Source organism: Nelusetta ayraudi, unplaced genomic scaffold (assembly GCF_046127955.1).
Source record: "Nelusetta ayraudi isolate G7.1 ecotype Tasmania unplaced genomic scaffold, CSIRO-AGI_Nayr_v1 ptg000074l, whole genome shotgun sequence".
NCBI lineage: Eukaryota > Metazoa > Chordata > Actinopteri > Tetraodontiformes > Monacanthidae > Nelusetta > Nelusetta ayraudi.
In genome coordinates, this window is record NW_027466124.1 from 1,075,001 (window position 1) to 1,093,013 (window position 18,013).

Consider the following 18,013-nt stretch of genomic DNA (forward strand, 5'->3'; position numbering starts at 1 on the left):
AATAATAATAGCAATAATAATGTCATAATGTGATCTTTGTCTTCTACACACTGGCCTTGAGAATGACTAAACAAAGTGTCGACGGTGATAGCAAACTGTCTCTGCGTGTGTGTGTGTGTGTGTGTGTGTGTGTGTGTGTGTGTGTGTGTGTGTGTGAGATTCTATGCTGTGCGCTCCCTCCACCTTCAGCCTTCACGTCCCAGTGCTGCTCTGTCACGTACGTTTCCCCCCCGTCATTTAACCCCAGCTACACTCCTTTTTTTTTTCCTTTATACAACGACAGTGACATTATATATTTGTGCGTGTGAGTCAGTGCCTTTTAAAACTGTTTTATACAGACGAGCCTTCCACGTGTCGGGTCGGCAGTGTGTTAGTCCTACTGTTCAGTGGCCCTCCACTAAAACCTGCTCAAGACCCCTTTCTCTGTATTTAACTCTTTTTTTTTTAAGTTTTTTTTAAACTTTAAAAAAAAGCAGTGAAATTGAAATATATTTGTCCTCAATTTTGACATTTTTAAATCAGTTATTGGTTAATTATTTTTTGTAACTTGTCACATTGTTGTTTTTGTTGTTGTAACACAAAACACTTTCTGTCAATGAAATAAAATACGGCAAATAGCATAAATTAGCATGACAACTGGCAAAAAAATAAAACAAAATAAAACAAAACCAGATTTCTAATAACTGAAATTGATCATTTGAATTTCTTCTCCAATACAGGTAAATATTTTATGAAAGCATGCGACATAAAAGTTTACTCGCGTTGGAAATTTTAACATGTGACCCCTGCCGCCCTACAACAACACCCCCCCCCCCCACCCCCAACCACCTTGCTTTAAGAATTAAAAATTAATATCAAGGACGTTTAAAAAAAAGATCTAGACACAAATAAAATGAAGACCCCACTTTATTCCAATGTATGCTTCTTGAATAAGCAAATACTATTATTACTATGATCTTTTTTTAATATGTGAGTGGTAAATAAAAGGTAACCAACAGTGCCATAGCCCCACATATATACCACAGTATAGTATAAAAGGAGTGTTACTTTACATACATCAAAATACTGCAACACAACAAGGCTCCCCGGTAGCTTAACAAACATTTTTTCCTGCATATTTATTATCCCACAGTATTTATTAGAAACAACAAGAAATAAATCAGACTGGAAACATGAGAATTCTTTTTTTCGTTACGAAAAGAAAAAAAAAAAAAAAAAGGCTCCAACCGGATCTGAGGGAATAACGTGAGGGAACGCTGCCATTACTGCCGAACATTAAAATTGTTCGAGACCTTCAGGGGAGGGGGGGGGGGCAACGAGGCCTCTGTAGCGTTGCCGTGGCAACTTAAGGGGTAGAAAATAGGTACCTGTGTTTTACTCACCGCCAAAGCGCCTCCCCCACCGAGGGGCTGATCGTGGGGTTCATTATAAGGCAGGTAATCAGAAACAGAACGGCGGCGGCGGCCGGCACGTCAATTCCAGTCTAACAGTGAAAGTCAACACGTACCGCGAGCCGGCAGCGCTGTCCGTGCTACCGTTGTGTAGAGTTGAGATTAGAGGCGGGGCTACGTGTAAAAGCACCAAACTGAACAGGTAGAACGACTCTGAGAAACTCAAGTGATAAATTCTGGCCCGCAAACGTGTAAAAAGGAAATGTTGAGAGATAAAAAAAAAAAAAAAAAAAAAAACACCAAGACAACAACGCACACGATCCCTGCAGACAGAAAAAGGTCATTCCAGTCTGACGGTGTAACTTGTAGTGGTGGACTGTAAACATTGTACACAGAGTGAAGGTCTACACCGAGGCACTGCGAGCCTGGTGGAGGTGGAGGTGGTGGTGGTGGTGGTGGGTGGGTGGTGGTGGTTGGTGGTCGTCAGCAGGCTTCCTTCAACCCAGCAGGCCTTCCCTCTCAAGTGCACTCGCGACTGTCGCAATAAATTAAATGCACGGGGGAAACAGAAAGGCCCTGATCGGCGCGATCGGGTCCTCAGCTGCTGCTCAAACGCACAAACGTGAACCTACTTGGAAAGCGGGCCGCCACGTCGTCACTGCTCTTTGCGCTCGCACCTGGCCGGCGCCGGCGGCGCCGCGGCGGGGCCGGCGGCGCCGGCCTGCCGCAGCAGCGGCGCGCTGAACACGCCGATGACTCCCAGGTTGAGCAGGAGGCCGAGGGCCAGCGCGCCCACCGTCCCCGCCAGGGAGGCCGTGGCCCCCTGGGCCATGAACAGCACCCGGCGCGACAACATGTCGGTGATCACGCCCTCCATCTGGAAGTGCGTGCCCACCACGGCGCTGATGTGGAAGAGCTGGTGGCTGTGGCCTGCAGGGGGACGAGAAGGTCGGCTCTGTCAGCGCTTCCAGCGAAGACTTACAGGTGGTTTGGCATAAAATTCTACAGATGGGAGAAACTTTTCATTCGACACGTCCGGTAGTTTGACTTCAAAATGAGTAAACACACACTCACACACACACACACACTTATCAGTATATGAGCAGATCACCTCAAGCTGTGGTAAGCTAACGAGCGACTGAGGCTATTCTGATGGATATCACATCTATTCAAAGATCAATGAAGATAATGAGACGTGAACGGGAATGTAACTCCAGGTGAAGGAATTTAAAAGCAAACTTGAACTACAGCGGCGCCCCTTGCTGGCTGTTTCCTTCTCCCCTCCTCTGCTTCCCAGGCAACAAACTCCACTTTGTCCTGATTAACGTTGTGCAATATCAAAAGCCTGTTTGATTTGGAGCTTTTTGTCATCGCGTCAATTGTTCAGCACTCAGCAGGGAAACCATTCAGGATCGGGGAAAAGCAAATATTGAGAGTGACCCTGCCGCCCCCCGGTGGACGACAGGCGAACTGTTACATAAACTGAACAATAATCTAGTTGCCTTTGCTTCCCCAGTCTCACCCCCCCACAAAGAAGCTATATTTGATCAGATTTAAACACGGGCTGTCCAGTATAAACAGGCGTGGATGTGAAACCTAGCGGGCCAACGTGGAGATCAAACGGGATCCTACCGATGTAGTCGAAGCGGCCTGGGGCCAACCTCTCCGGGAGGTGGGAGGTAAACAGGAAGCAGGTGAGGCAGGCGAAGAAGAGGTGGTAACAGTGACTGGAGAGGGCGTCACTGGGGCTGCAGCTGCCGCCGCAGCAGAGGAGGATCTGCAAACAGGACGACGGGCATCAACATCAACAAATCCTTCCAGACCGGCAGGGAGGAGATAAAACTGAGGAACATTCCTGTGACCTGGCCCGACTGGGGCAAAACCGCAGACAGAAAGACCCAAATAACCCGCCGGCTGGGATCACGCCACCATTAAGGCAGCTAATTGATTGAAGGCTTTTGTTTCACAAGCATCTGCGACAGGCACTTTTGTGGGTCAGTGAGCCAAAATCCTGCTCAGGAGGGTTGAAGCCTGGCACCAGGCAGCACCGAGCGGTCACATAACAACAAGGAAAACACAAAGAGCAGCACTTTCTGCACCACTCAGGGGAACTGTGGCACTGAAATCAGGGCCGGGAACTGGATCCAAGAAGGAGGAGAAGAAGACGAAGACGAAGACGAAGACGAAGACGAAGACGAAGACGAAGAAGGAGAAGACAGGCACTCACACGGTAGAACAGCGGAGCCGTGTCGAAGACGAAGGGGACCACGAAGGCTCCCGTCCGCAGAACTTTGCTCCTCTGTGGGAACTGCAGCTCCAGGAACCTGCGGAGGCAAACAGAGGGTCAGCATATTTGTAAATGAAAAAAGGCGACAGAAAAAAGTGACAAATAAATTAGGGGCAAACATGATCTGCAAGACTAACAACACCTGAAGCAGGAATAAAGTGTTTTACTGCCATAAAGGGACAAGAAAAAAAATCTCCTAGAGACACAATCAAAACATTTTACTGCAGCTCCAGAGTCTGTAACACACCAGAGTCATTAACGGCAGCTGAGCCCGAAAGAATTCCATTTGTTAGGAATTTCAGCTGAGCGTTTAAGTGTCACAAGACGGTGAAGAACAAAACAAAAAGCAAAACTCTCCATTTCCCTCCTGGCGCCAACATACATCTGACCTGACTTGCTGCGTTTGACCTCCTGTAAATGTAAACAGGGAGGCTTGTGTTTAAGCTGAAGCAAAACTTTACAGCTCGCTGGCCCGGTTTGAATTTAGTGCCTGAAGGGTAAATATTGTGACAAATTCCTCCTGCTTTCCACGGCCGATGATAAACAGCGGCGACGCGAGCAGCCGCTCACCTGGAGTAGCATGACAGGCTGGTGCAGAAGACACTGTTCCCCACTGCGATGGTGACAAAGTGCTGCTGCAGCCAGCTGTTCACCCAGCTGTCCGGGATGACGTAGTGGCCGTAGCTGATGGCGCAACCTGAGCACACAGAGGAGGAGAGCAATTAGCAGCAGCAGGCCTGAAAGGTAAAAAAATATATATATATACATATATATATATAGCTATATATCTATCTATCTATCTATACATATATACATACACATATATATATATATGTATACATATATATATATATATATATATAAATATGTATATATATATATATATATATATATATATATATATATATATATATATATATATATATATATATATATATATACATATATATATACATACATATATATATATAGATACAAAATTAAAAAGACATTCAAAATCATGTTCAAGTCAAGCCTTGTCTTTTCCAATGGAGCCACTGGGGGTCGCCAAAGTTAACTTTTGATCTGAAATTTGCAGCCTTTCTTGAGTAACAAAAAAAAGTGTAATTTGAAACTTTCATTTTCTAAAAGACAGAAAGTCAAAGAAGACACACTTTGCTGCAGAGGGCTTTGACTGCAGATGGTGTGACTGGAGGATGTTGGCTGCTCCTTCAACCAAAACACATGCACCATTGTGTAATCCCAAGTGTGTAGACGCACGCACGCGACGACTCTGAAATACAGCCGCCAGTGTTGCTCTTTTTAAAAAGATGCGTTGCTCATTTCAGGCAAATGGAGCATAATAAAGAGTTAAATGTTAAAGTTTGCATCACACTACATGTGTGCAGTTCATCAAGAAAAAAAAAATGTAATGATAATGATAATAATAAGCCTGCAGTCTTTGAATCCTCAAACACTTTAGAACAAAGGAAAAGCCACGAGGTCAACCGGCAACTTCCCCTCCAGGAAGAAGCAACCGAAGGTCGTCTCCAGCAGAAGCTAATTTTGGATGATCTGAACTCTCCACAGGTCAGACTAACGCAACGGCGAGCCGATCGCTGCCCGCCTCACCCACCCAGACTGTAGAGGCTGAGCGCTCCGTAGTCGAAGAAGTAGCAGATGTGTCTGGACTCCGGGGACATGGTGCTGAAGGTGTGGGCGCAGCTGGAGGTGAAGGGGTAAACGCAGATGAGCAGCATGTAGACCAGCAGGGGCCAGGTGTAGCTGTCGCTCAGGAAGTTCAGCGTGGAGCAGAGCACGCTGAAGCGCCACAGGAAGTACCTGCGAAAACATCTCGGTGAGCTTGAAGGCTGCGTGGCAGGGGAAGTGGCGGAGCAGCGGGTCCAGAGGGGTCGGGGGGGGAGGGGGCGGCTAAAGGTTCTAATTTCCCGCTCGCTTCCTGGACCGAACTCACCAGAGCGGCTGCGGCACGATTTGACTCCCGCCTCCGGGTGACTCACCAGGTCGGCAGGAAGTGGGTCCAGATGTTGACCGTCTCGTTGGTCATCTGGAAGCTGCTGAGGACGCAGTCCAGCGCCGAGCTCTGCGGGTGCCGGTACCCAGAGATGATGCCGTCCTCTCTGAACACCTTGGGGAGGAAGAGGGGGGGGGGGTTCAGTTTTTTTTATTTATTAAGCCTCAGGCGGAAACTCGTCACATTTTACAGCCTTTCAAAATCCTTGAATATTTCCTCTTTTCTATGTGTTACTTTTTAAACAGGTGTCACCAACACAATCTTACTGCATGGGCAATATATTTCATAAAAACAGATTGATATTCATATAACCAATGTTATAAATGTTTACGATGAGTCATTTTTCAGAGGCCACTCAGCAACGTAAAGCTGCAGCACTTTCAGACTGAAATGTCTCCCGGGCCTCCGACTCAGGAGCTCTGGGGCAAAGTCAAACAAGCGCAATGACTGTGTCAATATCCCTTCCCCAAACAGTGAAATGTGAAGGTTTCCCGGCCCGGAGACAGATTAATAATTTAGTCACAGAAGAGGCGCCTTGAGAGACCCGACCGCACTGCCTGGATCACTTTAAAACTTGTTTCCTGAAGGTCACACGTTGGAGTCAAGTCAAACTTGCTGAACAAGCAACAGGTGATGACGGTGACGGGCTGCGTGTCGGATCTCTCTTCGCCGGAGAGGAACCACCTCGTCTGGAACATCAGCGGCACACAAACGCTGGGCAGCTTTTTAATTGGCCGGTGAGGTGCGATGCTGCAGCAAGTGCGTCTTTTATAGCAGAGGGTAAAAAAACTGATGAATGTTGATGACAGGTTTCTGGATTCTGACCCGAGGCCACTTGACTTTTTTTAGTTTTTCCCTCAGTGCAACCTGGCTGAACTGCTATTTGCTTCCCTGCAGGCTGGAAACTCTGAACTCCTGGTGGAGGAGCCTCAAACCGGATGGACGAATGCTCTGGAGGACCTGCGGCGCCTGTGTCATGTCTGGTGTTTGTTGTTGATGTGGATGTCCCGAGGGCAAACTCGCTGTTATCATGCATGAAACTTTTTCTCCCTCTCGCTCTGATTCTCTTGTAGCGACTGTCACGGCGTCGTGTGAGGAGAAGTGGGTGGTGGACTGGTTAACCAACGTTGTCATTTTCGTCCCATTTTTTTTTTTTTTTTTTTTTTTTTTTTTACCTTGGGCACCTGGTGGATGTCGTAGAGGCGGGGCAGCTTGATGCTCAGCATGTCGGTAGGCAGCCGGATGGCGCCCCTCCCCCGCTGGCACACCTCGATGAGCCGGGCCCGGCCGCCCTGGCAGCGCACTAGCCACACCGGGTAGTCAAAGATGGGGATCCGGGGCTTCGGACCCGGGCTGTCCGTCTCCCATCGCAGGCACCGCCCCCAGCCTTGGCTCCACCCGCCTCCCACGCCATTGCCGGCGCCGATCCCCCGCCACACTGGAAACACTGCAGACGTGAGACATAAAAAAAAAAAAAAAAAAACACACACTGGATGAGATTGACCAAGTTTTGAGTCACGGCTGATAACAAAAGCAGGAGGAATCAAAGGAAAATACAGTCGGTGGCTGCTGGCCAAGTGACCAGCAGGGGTCATTTGGTACAAGCAGCTTTTATCAGGACTGGATTGCAAAAAAAGTTGTGTTTGATAGAAGCAACATTTGGCATTGATTTGATGCCAAGTCAACACACCTCATACTGCCCATACCAATACATTACCAATACTTTTTTAATTTTTTTATTGTGGATTATTAAGTAGTTAAAGCCCATTGAGGTAGTTAGCTAGCAGTAGGGCTGCAAAAATTCCTCGAGTAATTCAAGTAACTCGGCTACGAAAATAAAATCGAGGAATTCAAAACATCGGAATCTATATTATTGATATTTGGATCTCTTCCCAAACATGGTTTTCCACTGGCATTTTTAACCACATGCACCTTTGTGACATCATCCCAACGAATCGAGATTCACTCGGAGTTGATGCGTGCGCTACATTTCCCTCGTTTTTTGGCGACGTCGTTGTTGTTGTTTTTTTTTTTTTTTAGCTTAACTTTGCGTACGTGCTCGGGGCAAAAACCTTGTGTGTGGCGCCTTTGTGAAGCCACAGGCTGACAATGACAACAATCTCCTATTGTGGCGAGCGGAGACGTACCCTCACATCTGTCAGGAGAATAGCTGCCATTGTAGCGCTGAAAGAACGCGCGTAATAACAGCATGTGGGCAAGAGCCGAGGTCTCGGGCTCGCAGCTTCTGACACCAGATCATTATTATCATTATTCTGAAATTCTACTTTGCAGACGTTAAAAGAAGTGTAGTGTTTTTTTTTGATGACACGGGTAGAACGTCCTGCACCAGACGGCGTCCTCCCCTCTCATCTGCAACACATCAGCGGCCTCTCCTGCTGATCGACAGTGACGTAACCCTCAGCGCAGTCTCTTTTATATTTTAAATTGTGGTTCTTTCTCTGTTTCTGCAGGCACGTGGCAGTTTTATCTCAAAGAGTTTCATTCCAAAGCAGCAGAACATGATGAAACAATCAAACGGACGTATTTTCTTTTCTCAAACGGTGAAGCAGGCCTCACCCTTGAAACGCATCTCAGCTCATTCCGAAACCAGGGTTACACTGACAGCCATTGCATCTTTTCTTACGATTCCGTTACTCGGGAGTCAAAACCAGACGGGACGCAAAGGGGTTCACAATCTCTGAAACGGTTTCACACAAGTAAAACATTTCGTCAAACTTTGACCACGATGACTGCCTCGAAAACACTTGGCGGATGTTTCACACACGCATTACAATAATAACAGCTGGGTTTCCCCCCCCACCCCCAGCCTGAGAATTTGTATCTTAAAAGGCTTTTGTTCCTCACTCGAGCACATCGTTAGAATTCACAGCGTCGACGGCTCTGTCCTCCAGGACGCCGGGCTCTCACACACTGATTCGGCCAATTCTGATGTGTTCATTTTCTGAAGAGCCTCGGTCCTCCGACGCACTCTGCAGTTCAGTCATGCTTCGGCTGTCGCTCCTGCAGCTCCAGCAGCAGACAGAGAAACCTCTACTATGCAAACCCACGCCTTCCATTTAAAAGTTCTCTTTACTCGGATTCAATTATGACGCCACTTGTTTCATCCATTTGAACACAGAGCCAATGCACAACACAAACACAAGAAAGTTCTTCAATTCCAGCTACAAACCACCGACTATTTTTCTGATTTCTTTCCTATCCAAAAAGTAGAATAGAAACATCTTACCGTTATAAGCAAAAAATCCAAAGCAAACAGCAAAGTGGGCCAGAAAATTAAAGTCAACTCTCTACTCTCTTGTTTAAAATTGAGTTATTTATTCTGAAAAATGAATTAATGCAAAAGCTTTTGGAGCCAGTCGCCATCATCAGACACAATCCCCACACATTCCTCTGGAAACACTGACCTGCCTGTCTCATCAGACTCCTCTGCAGACCTGACAAGTTAAACCGTTCCATCAAATCAGTTGCATCCTTGCACTGCAATCCTCCGATGGAGCAACAGCAGTAGCAGCAGCGGCGGCGGCGGCGGCGGCGGCGGCTGGAGGAACCACAGCACCGCCGACTACGTCGCTGCAGCTGCAGCCTGCGGCTCCTTCCACCAGGACAGAGTCGGCTTTGTGTGAGGCTCCCGGAGGCCGAGAGAGAGAGAGAGAGAGAGAGAGAGAGGGAAAAAGCCGGGGCCAAAGGACGACTGTCACACACTGGACTGGATGGAAATGAGGTCTGGCACGCACACAGCACAACACAACCCGAACACACACGCGCACGTTTACTCCGAGCGCTAACATCCATGCACGCTGCTGCTACAAATCAGGCATTCACCGCGGCAAAAAAACACTGGCGCACACAAACGCAACAAAAAAAAAAACTCTCCACCACAGTGAAGCAACCTTCTTGGCGCTGAATGGTCATTTAGGAATAGAATAGACAAGAATAGACAAAGATCTGTATAGATGATGCTACGATTGGCCTCTGTTTCCTTTAGATGACTGGTCGTCCTCTTTAAACCATAACTGTGTGACCTTTAACTTGATAAACAGGAGCCAGGTGGAACCACAAGTTCTTTGCTGTTTGCTAGTTTGCTCTGTTTCACTGGATACACACCTCAGGGACCACACACAGCAGAAGCTGAGTAAGTCTGTTGGAAGAGTGGTTGGCTGGTTCACCTCAGAGACAACTGGCCAATGAGACTTGAATGCACCAAGTCCAACCTCTGGGTGGGAGGGGGGGGCGAGGGGGGGCAGTCTCAGCCCAGGGTTCAGTCTGATGGAGATCCTGCGAGAGATCCAGAGAGTCCAGCACTGCTTTACTTTACCTGTGACCAAAATAAACATCTGCAAACTGAAGATGTCTCTGGTTTGTTCCTGGGCTTCCAACTAAAGAGCTGAACCGGTCGGGGGGGTTATAAACTCCTAACAAAAATGAAAAACCATGTATTTCTGAATTATAATAAGAAGCCACCGTCTTAATTTCCCTAATTAATTACACTGTGGCATCCAAGGAGTAAAATTCAACTTTTTCCCTCTTCTTCTATAAACTTCCCTCCCATAGTTTGGTTTGAGGTCAAGATCTTAAGCTTTCTTCATGTTAGACGCAAAACACACAATGTCGGCAAAGGCGTCTGATAATTCTAAATTCTTTGGATTCATTGAGGGCTGTGGTGGCCTGACACTTGGCCCAGAGTGTGAAGTCTGAAAAAAAATCCTTTGACACACTGTGAAAACAGCAAAAAGTAATTTAAAAATAAGAGCAGACAGAAAAAAGTAAAGTTTGTTTTTCTCCCTTTTTTAAAGTAAAGAGGTTGGGGGCGGAGCCAGGCACACTCAAGGCCTCCGAAGGTCTCCAAAAGGGATAACTGTGTTTTTCTTTTTTGTTGACAAAGAAAAGTTGCAAATGCTCAGATATACGCAGCTATCAATTCAAATGTCAAAAGTATTTCAATGCCACCAAAAGACATTGGTTTAAAGCGGTAGCCATGAAGTCCGTCAGCAAACTGTGTGCAGACAGGAAGAAAGGAACTGACACATATCGGGCCACACCAAACGCAGCAGCATTTCGTCATTACACAGTATTAACACGGATAATTCTCTTTATTTTATGTCTACCAGCGGACTTTAACAGAGGCCTAGTGTGTCAGTGCTGAATGAGGTCTTGCCCCCCGTCCTCAGCAGATCAATATCTATTTCCGGGGGACAGATTGTGATGAAGGAAACAGACTGAGCCTTGTCTCGCAGCGGCACTTTGAGGCGAGATCATTCAACAAGTGTTTACTTGAGACACTCGGCTTATGGCCACAAGAGGCCTCATGTCCACATCATCAAAATCATCTCCGGCAAAATACAATCTGCTGCTTCATTCAGGAAAAAAAAAAAGAGAGAAAAAAATCCTAACCAGATTATGTTTAGTTCGTTCAGGAGAGCTGCCAATCAACTGCTGCCTCCCCCCCCCCCCCCCGACTTCTACTCTTGTCCTCTTGTGATATTCAGAATTGTGCATTTCACCGCCGAATTTCTTAGAGCTGGCAAAAGAAGTTGCTGAGTGACCTCTGCTCATTTGAATTTGACTTGACTGACTCGAAACCAAGATGATTATAGCGGAGTGCTGCCCCTCCCCCCTCCACCTGCGCAGCAGCACCGAGGCCACCATCCAAACAATCGACAGCTTCCTTCCTCATTCTCTTCCTCTCCTGTCACGCGTGAATTCCGCCTCACATACTGGAGATGTTGTCACACGATGGCTCTCAGTGACCGTCTTTACTGACCACCAGGCCACAATAGGAGGCCTGTGCAGGCAGCAGCAGCAGCAGGGGCAGAGTGTTGCCCACGCAGCAGGACACAGCGGCCCAGTGTTGAGCCTGGACGACGGCCTTAGCTGATTGTGCACCCCCGGGGTGATGAAGTTTGGACCACTGAGACGTCCTGGCAGCCAGAGGCAACACACTTTAAAGGTGCGATACGACATTCTAACAATCCTTTCTGACAAAATAGTGTTCACAGCCCCAGCCAGCGTGGCTCCGCCCCTCTGAGACCGCCTTGTTTACGTCTCCTTACAATCATCTAGAAGGTCCAATAAAGTTTTAGCAGGAGGCTAGAATCCACTTTTAGCAGTAGGCTGCAAACAGAAGGTTAAAATGCTGTTTTATGGAGTCCTGTGCAGTTTCTGAATGATGAATTATTTAAACCTGCAACACTGGCCTCCAAAGTATGTTTTCTTTATGGCACCAATCATTGTTCATGTTGGGGTTTTTTTTTCACTTTTAAAACTGTGCAGAAAATTATTAGTTAATGAGTGTCTGAATGAAGCTACTTGCTCAACTCGGTCAAGTTTAGTTCAGCGCAGCAGCAAAGCATCACACAAATCCCGCAGTTCTGAAGAAAAGAAAAAAAGTTCCGTCCTGCTTCCTTCAGCGAAAACCACCCAATGCAATTCATTCAGCCATGAAGTCACAAAGTGGTTTCATTCGTTTCTCATTATGACACTGATTTTTCAACAGCCTAAGGAGTCAGTGAGCAGAAGTGCGACTAGTGTCTGTAGTTTGTAGTAACCCAAACCCAAACTTCCCTGACTGCACTGCGGTTAGCTGTCACAAGCAATTTTATGAAGTAATCAGTCAAAAACACCATCTGGTCTTGCACCATCTTCTCACAACAGTTGCCAAACATGCAATTTGTCTCCAACTGATTTGGTGGGGTTTTTTTTGGCCTTTCATTGCATGTGAACACCGTATTTAACATGAAAATGAAATGTGCGCTTATTAACCGCGATAACCAGAACTTATTATTCAGCCCATTCACTTATGTTGCATGAAATGATAAGAGAAATTTCAGCAAGCGATGGAATAATAGTTTAGTGTTGCCATTAGCTGGGAAAAGAAATAAACATTTTAATAAATAGAAAATGAAAAAAAATGAGATGTACGAAATGTAACATCTAAACATGCTGAGGGGTTTGTTTTGTTTTTTTCCCCAGCCTCCACGCTTCAACAACCCTTTGAACCCCGAGTCACTCTTGGGTTTTTGTCCCGTCACACTGAAAAAATGCACTGAACCCTGTCATGAGGCGCTTTCTAGGACTGAGTATGAAGTCACCCTGGCGTGTTTCTGTGAAAGGTGTTCCTCTTTGGGCCGGGCCTTCTTGGTAACAGTCTACATTTCACACAAAAAAGAACGGCTCATGGTTACGCAACACTTCTCAACACAGACCCCGGTGGATAAGGCGGTGGAGGGGGGGCTGGGGGGGGGGGGGGAGACTGGTTCACCTGCAAAGATCAAAACAAAAATCTCACATTTCCTTTTGTTGCGTGCCCGAACTGGGAGCCTTATCGTTAACCTCCATCTGTGTTGGTTGTTTTGTTTTGTTTTTTTTTGCCTCAAACATCTCAGTTATGGGTCGACGAGTTCCTCCGCCCCACATGTGACAGCTGGGACATTGTGACAGAGGAAACACAATAGTCACATAGAAAGTCCTCACGAGTGACATCAGTTTGTTGGGCCTATACGTCAAAAACCCTCCTCCCTCCTCACTGTTTTATTGACCTGCCCCAGTGTCTGACAATGGCAACACACTGGATCCGTGCTACGACAGGAAATTCCTGTTTCCCTTCACCAAGTGCAAAGTGCATGCTGAGGGTTTTTTTTTTGTTTTTTTTTTTGGCTGTCATAAGCAAACCGATGTATTTACGTTCTTCAATTTGACGGGCGTGGTGGCTTCAAATTTAAAACGCTGGCAGATTTTCAGTTTCAAGGAGCTTTTCTGTCACAGACTGCCACAACGCCGCTGTTGTTTGGAATGTTTACTATCTTTGGAAAAAAAAAAAAAAAAAAAAACGAAAGAAGGGTTCAAACACCAAATATTACGAAAATACGACATACGTTGACATACTTTTCTGAAAACGTATTCTAATGCTAATGCTTCCACCAAGTTTTCCATCAACAGTGGGCTGAAACCTGTTCCATCCAACCGTCATAGACTTCACAACAACAATGAATTAGTCTACAAAACAAATTTTAACACAATTTTCTGCAGCGAAGCCAAGTGACATCATCCAAAAAATGTTGGGCCGACCAGTAAACACGTAAATCCACACGAGGCCGCAACATCACTTTGACTGTAAAGAACAAAAACTGTCTGCTGTAAGGAGGAAACGCTGTAAATCCACGCGGGTGCTCACAATAATGGAAAAATGCAAAACATCCCGAGTTGAGAAGCAAAGCCAGCGTGGAGGAGGAGGAGGAGGAGGAAGAGGAAGAGGAGGAGGAGAAGTACAAGGAGGAGGAATTTGGCCCAAAACACACACACACACACACATCTCCACAGTAACCGTGGGGGGAAACACGCCAATCGGTCACATGCAGCTCATTCTCGGTGGCGCGCGGGGGGGGGGACCGTCTCGAGCTGTCAGCGCGTGCGAGAACGTTTGAGAACAACATTCCATCGCGAGGACCACTCCCCCTCAAAAAACAAGCACTTTCCTAGAAGCCGTTCACGGACACCCTATAGGGTGGTGGGGGGGAAACAACGATGGAAACAGCAAAACAACAAAAAAGAAACACTTCGCCGTGAAGAAAAACGTTGGCGTCGCCTCAAGCAAACGGAGAGGTGTTTTTTTTTTTATTATTATTTTTTTTTTCTGCTTCTGCTCCTTCGTTTTCTCTTACCGCGACCCTCCGGCATGCGGAGTCGAGACGCTCCCCCAACTCCGTGAAGACGCTCCAAAAAGATTCGGTCTCGCCGTGACGGCTCCGGCTCCGTCCCTCCGGTCCCTCCGGTCCCTCAGCCTGTTGTTGCTCGACTTCTCCTCCCGTCCCGTCCCCGTCCCGTCCCGTCTGTCTGTCGCCTCTACGCTGCCTGTGTCTGCCCGCCTGCCTGCCTGACACCGTCTCCCCCCCCTCCCCTTGTCCTCCGCGGGAGCCAATAGGCAGCGCCGCCTCGTGCTCACGTGGACAGCGCGAGGAGCGGCAGCGGCAACAACAACACGAGCCATGTGTGTGTCCGCCGCGCGGCTGGCTGCTGGGAGGATGGAAGGAGGGATGGAGGGAGGGGGCGCGCGCGCTTCGGCCAGTGTCACGACGGGATGGATGCGTTTCCGAGAGATGCGTTGTTGTTGTTGTTGTTGTTGTTGTTTTTTCTCAATCATTCCGATTAGTTTACGCACAAAGACCCACGTGACACGTGACGTCGCTTTACGTTTTTGCTGTGGGTTGTTTCATAAAACGCGCAACTGACGGCACGTGGCCATCCACTCACTACTGGCATGTTATTGTGAGTCGGAACACTGCGTGTCGGAACTCGTCCCCTTCCAAGTGACCAACTTTAGTTTCGCCCCCCCTCCCCCAAAAAAAAAAAAAAAAAAAACTAATGAGTGAATTTAAGCTGCTGCTGTGGTGTAAAAAAAATAAAAATATTTTGCAGTCGCATCCAGACGTTGCACAATTTCCGGCTGCAATAAGGGCACACAAAGTCCAGCTTTCTTTCAAAGTTGTAGGAAGGAAGTCACAATATTGGAATGTCGTGTGTGGGCAAACTACGGCCCGGTGGCCATGTGGGGCCCGTTAAGCTTTTTAATTCGATACTTGGAAGACATTATCAGTCAGTCAGTCATAAAATAGCTGTATTTCTTTTTTCTTTTTTTTTTCAGTGTTTTAAAATTAATTTCAATAAAGAGCCAAATCCTGTGGGGCTTCAAATACACATCTTTTCTTGTAACTTTTGTTAACATGTTTTCCACATGTTTTGCTTCTCCTAGGTGGGTGAGATGGGCCACCGAAACACTCATCTGTTCCTGCCCCGGCCCCTCTGTCAAATTTTAGAGCTCATTGTGGCTCACCAGTCAAAACGTTGGCATATCAGTTAGCTCATGTCAAGTTTGACAGCACTGCTGGGCTGTTATTCTTCTCATCTATCTATATACCAGGACCAAGTGGCTAATAAAATGTGTAACGCTGTGGTTTCAGAGATTTAGAGAAGCAAACTATCGGAATTGAAACCAGCAGCTGCATTGCAGTGTGATTTACTGGACGTTTTTACAGATTCATAGCAATCCATTGAATGGCTGCTGAGATGATTCACTCCTGGAAAACATCTGTTTTGACTGACACACATTGATGGCTTCAGCGTCCCTGCCATCAGCACCAGGCCCCCGTGATGACATCAACAACATACTGGAAATTATTTTTACGCTACGCAGCAGAGAGAAGGAAAAACAAAAATGACTGAACCTCTCCCGACAGACTAATCACATTACCTCCAAATTATTTCACCCTCCTCACATGACAAGGTAGGACGAGAGCGGGCCACCATGTGACGCGTCTGTGCAAACTCTCCCTCGTCTAAACTCTGACCATGACAGGACCTCCCGTTGCAGTTTTACCCTGGACAAACGCCAAGACTTTGTCAACACACAAGTGTCAATCACGGCCTCTTTTCTCCCCTTGCTTTGTTCAACCAGAATTTCAGCAGTGTAGTTTTTGTGAGCACTTGTGATAAAGATCATAGGAGACTTGCTAAATATACGCTGGCAAAGTACAGCAATGTACAGCATACACAGAGGGCGTGTATTACCCAGAATCCTCTGTTGCAAGCGAGTGCATGTCGCAATAAGAGCGTAACAAGCTGCTGTGATATTTTTTTTTTGACTGACTTTTACGAAAACAAGTAACATCCCTCGACGAGTTGGAAATCAGCCGTGCAGTTTCTCAGAAAGGAATGATTAAATGCAATGAAAAGGCTGCCTTTGTGGTGAGACTCATCTGGGAGGAGTTACCCGTAACAGCGAGAGGATTTCAGGGGGAAACTCTCGATTGTGTAACCGCGCAGCGACGATGGCTTCCCTGCCGCAGCCAAACTCACACAGGCAGCTGGACGCAGGGAGACGGGGCCTGAGCTTTTAGCTGGATGTGGCAGACGGGACCAGGGGGCGAGTCGGGTTTGTCACCTTCTGTGATTTATATGAGCTGATGATTCCGTCAGTCGAGGCCCGAAAACCAAAGAGCGGCCCACTCCTCTGCGCATTCCTGCACTCACAGAGCAAACACGCTGCTGTAGAAATCCCACCCTGAGGGTGGTGGGGTAGTGGGGGCTTCCTCCTTACTGGATGTGGTGCAGAAAACCAGAATCTGAGAGAATACCGACTGGAGAATCCAACCCAAGGCCGTTACTTACACATGAACTCCAGGCAGGCGAGGCATTTCCCCAAGGCCAGCACCGACCCTTGCATGGACATTTCTCACGTCAACAGGTGCTCCTGGCGTCACCGCTTGGAAAAAGAAAACAACGACCAGATCTAATAGTTCTCCACAGGTGTCATCGTGTCCCCGCTGCAACGCCACAGAGGCCACAGATCTTTGGGTCAGCGGAGTTTCATTTCTTTTCCTCACCCTGCCTCCCGCCCTGGGCCAACCTACCCGGCAGGAAAAAAAAAAAAAAATGGGGCCAGCGGCACCGGTGCCAGCCGTCTTCTGTTAGGGTGGCGCTGCTCAGAGCTGCCAGTCCATTGGCTATTTGGTGTGCACGGCCAGAGGCGGGCACAGGGCCCGGGGATACTGGGCAGCGCGAGAGGCGGGGAGAGAGATAAAAGGACGAATGACCGAGGGAGACCTAGTTTTCAAGAGACCGGGGTCCTCGTCATACGCTACGAGTTGAGAGGGTTCAGCACCCTTTTTTTTTTTTTTTTTTTTTTCCCACACCGACGCTCGGTTCAGCCAAGTTTTTGCCTTCGGCTTTGTTAATCACGGATTAGTTTTGAGCCACTTCACATCACTAATAATCAGTGTGTTTAACTTTACAATCCAGCTGGATGCCTCTGTCTGGGTTCGGTGTATTAGAGAAACATTGCACTCTCAACATGTGATGTTACTTTTAGCTGCCATCTGTGTCTGTTTGTGCTACTCGTTTTTCTTAAATGATGATGCTATTTTGATGATGCTTCAAGCTAAAAATAGTACTTTAAAAATCAGTCTTGTTTTCCTTCCCAGACACCAGAGAGTTCCCAATCAAACACAGAAACAAGTAGAAACAAAAATCTATGGCAATTGTGAAGAGAGCAAAGCCGCCTGGAATTCTGTACATTTTTAGAAGCTGCACCAGGCAACTCTCATTTTTAGGAGCAGGTCTGCTCAGGAAGAGAAAAGTCAACTGACATTTAACCAGAGCTAGAGTCACCAGGTCATAAATAAGAATGTTACTTTGAGATACAGTATAAAACCAAAGCCAGAGTGCGAAGTCAGAGCCCATCTATGACCCAGTTCCCGAGTTCAGAAATAAATTGACGGGTGAAGTTGTGGAAAGACGGAGAACACACGG

General features: G+C 47.1%; 1 protein-coding gene across 2 annotated transcripts; it reads right to left on the reverse strand.

Annotated features, from left to right (window-relative positions):
• Positions 1-1,087: 1,087 nt before the first annotated feature.
• paqr6 (progestin and adipoQ receptor family member VI) lies at positions 1,088-14,532 on the reverse strand. Of its 2 annotated transcripts, none has more exons than XM_076043203.1 (8): positions 14,371-14,532; positions 6,868-7,139; positions 5,679-5,806; positions 5,294-5,499; positions 4,249-4,375; positions 3,619-3,715; positions 3,024-3,168; positions 1,088-2,321 (listed from the first exon to the last, which is right to left on the reverse strand). In XM_076043203.1, exons 1-8 carry the CDS (start codon positions 14,384-14,386, stop codon positions 2,047-2,049), a joined length of 1,266 nt encoding a protein of 421 aa, XP_075899318.1. In that variant the 5' UTR covers positions 14,387-14,532; the 3' UTR covers positions 1,088-2,046. The 2 variants fall into 2 exon arrangements, with proteins under 2 accessions (XP_075899318.1, XP_075899317.1); XM_076043202.1 differs by lacking the exon at positions 14,371-14,532 and adding an exon at positions 9,118-9,549.
• Positions 14,533-18,013: the final 3,481 nt, after the last annotated feature.

What these genes read in the sequence shown, in the direction of transcription:
- paqr6 (XM_076043202.1), bottom strand. Translation starts at nt 9,505, where the DNA reads ATGGATGTTAGCGCTCGGAGTAAACGTGCGCGTGTGTGTTCGGGTTGT. An exon ending in GCTCAGCCTCTACAGTCTGG is followed by an intron (nt 4,376 to 5,293) that starts GTGGGTGAGGCG and finishes CTGTGTGCTCAG; the next exon opens with GTTGCGCCATCAGCTACGGC. An exon ending in AGCCTGTCATGCTACTCCAG is followed by an intron (nt 3,716 to 4,248) that starts GTGAGCGGCTGC and finishes TTGCCTCCGCAG; the next exon opens with GTTCCTGGAGCTGCAGTTCC.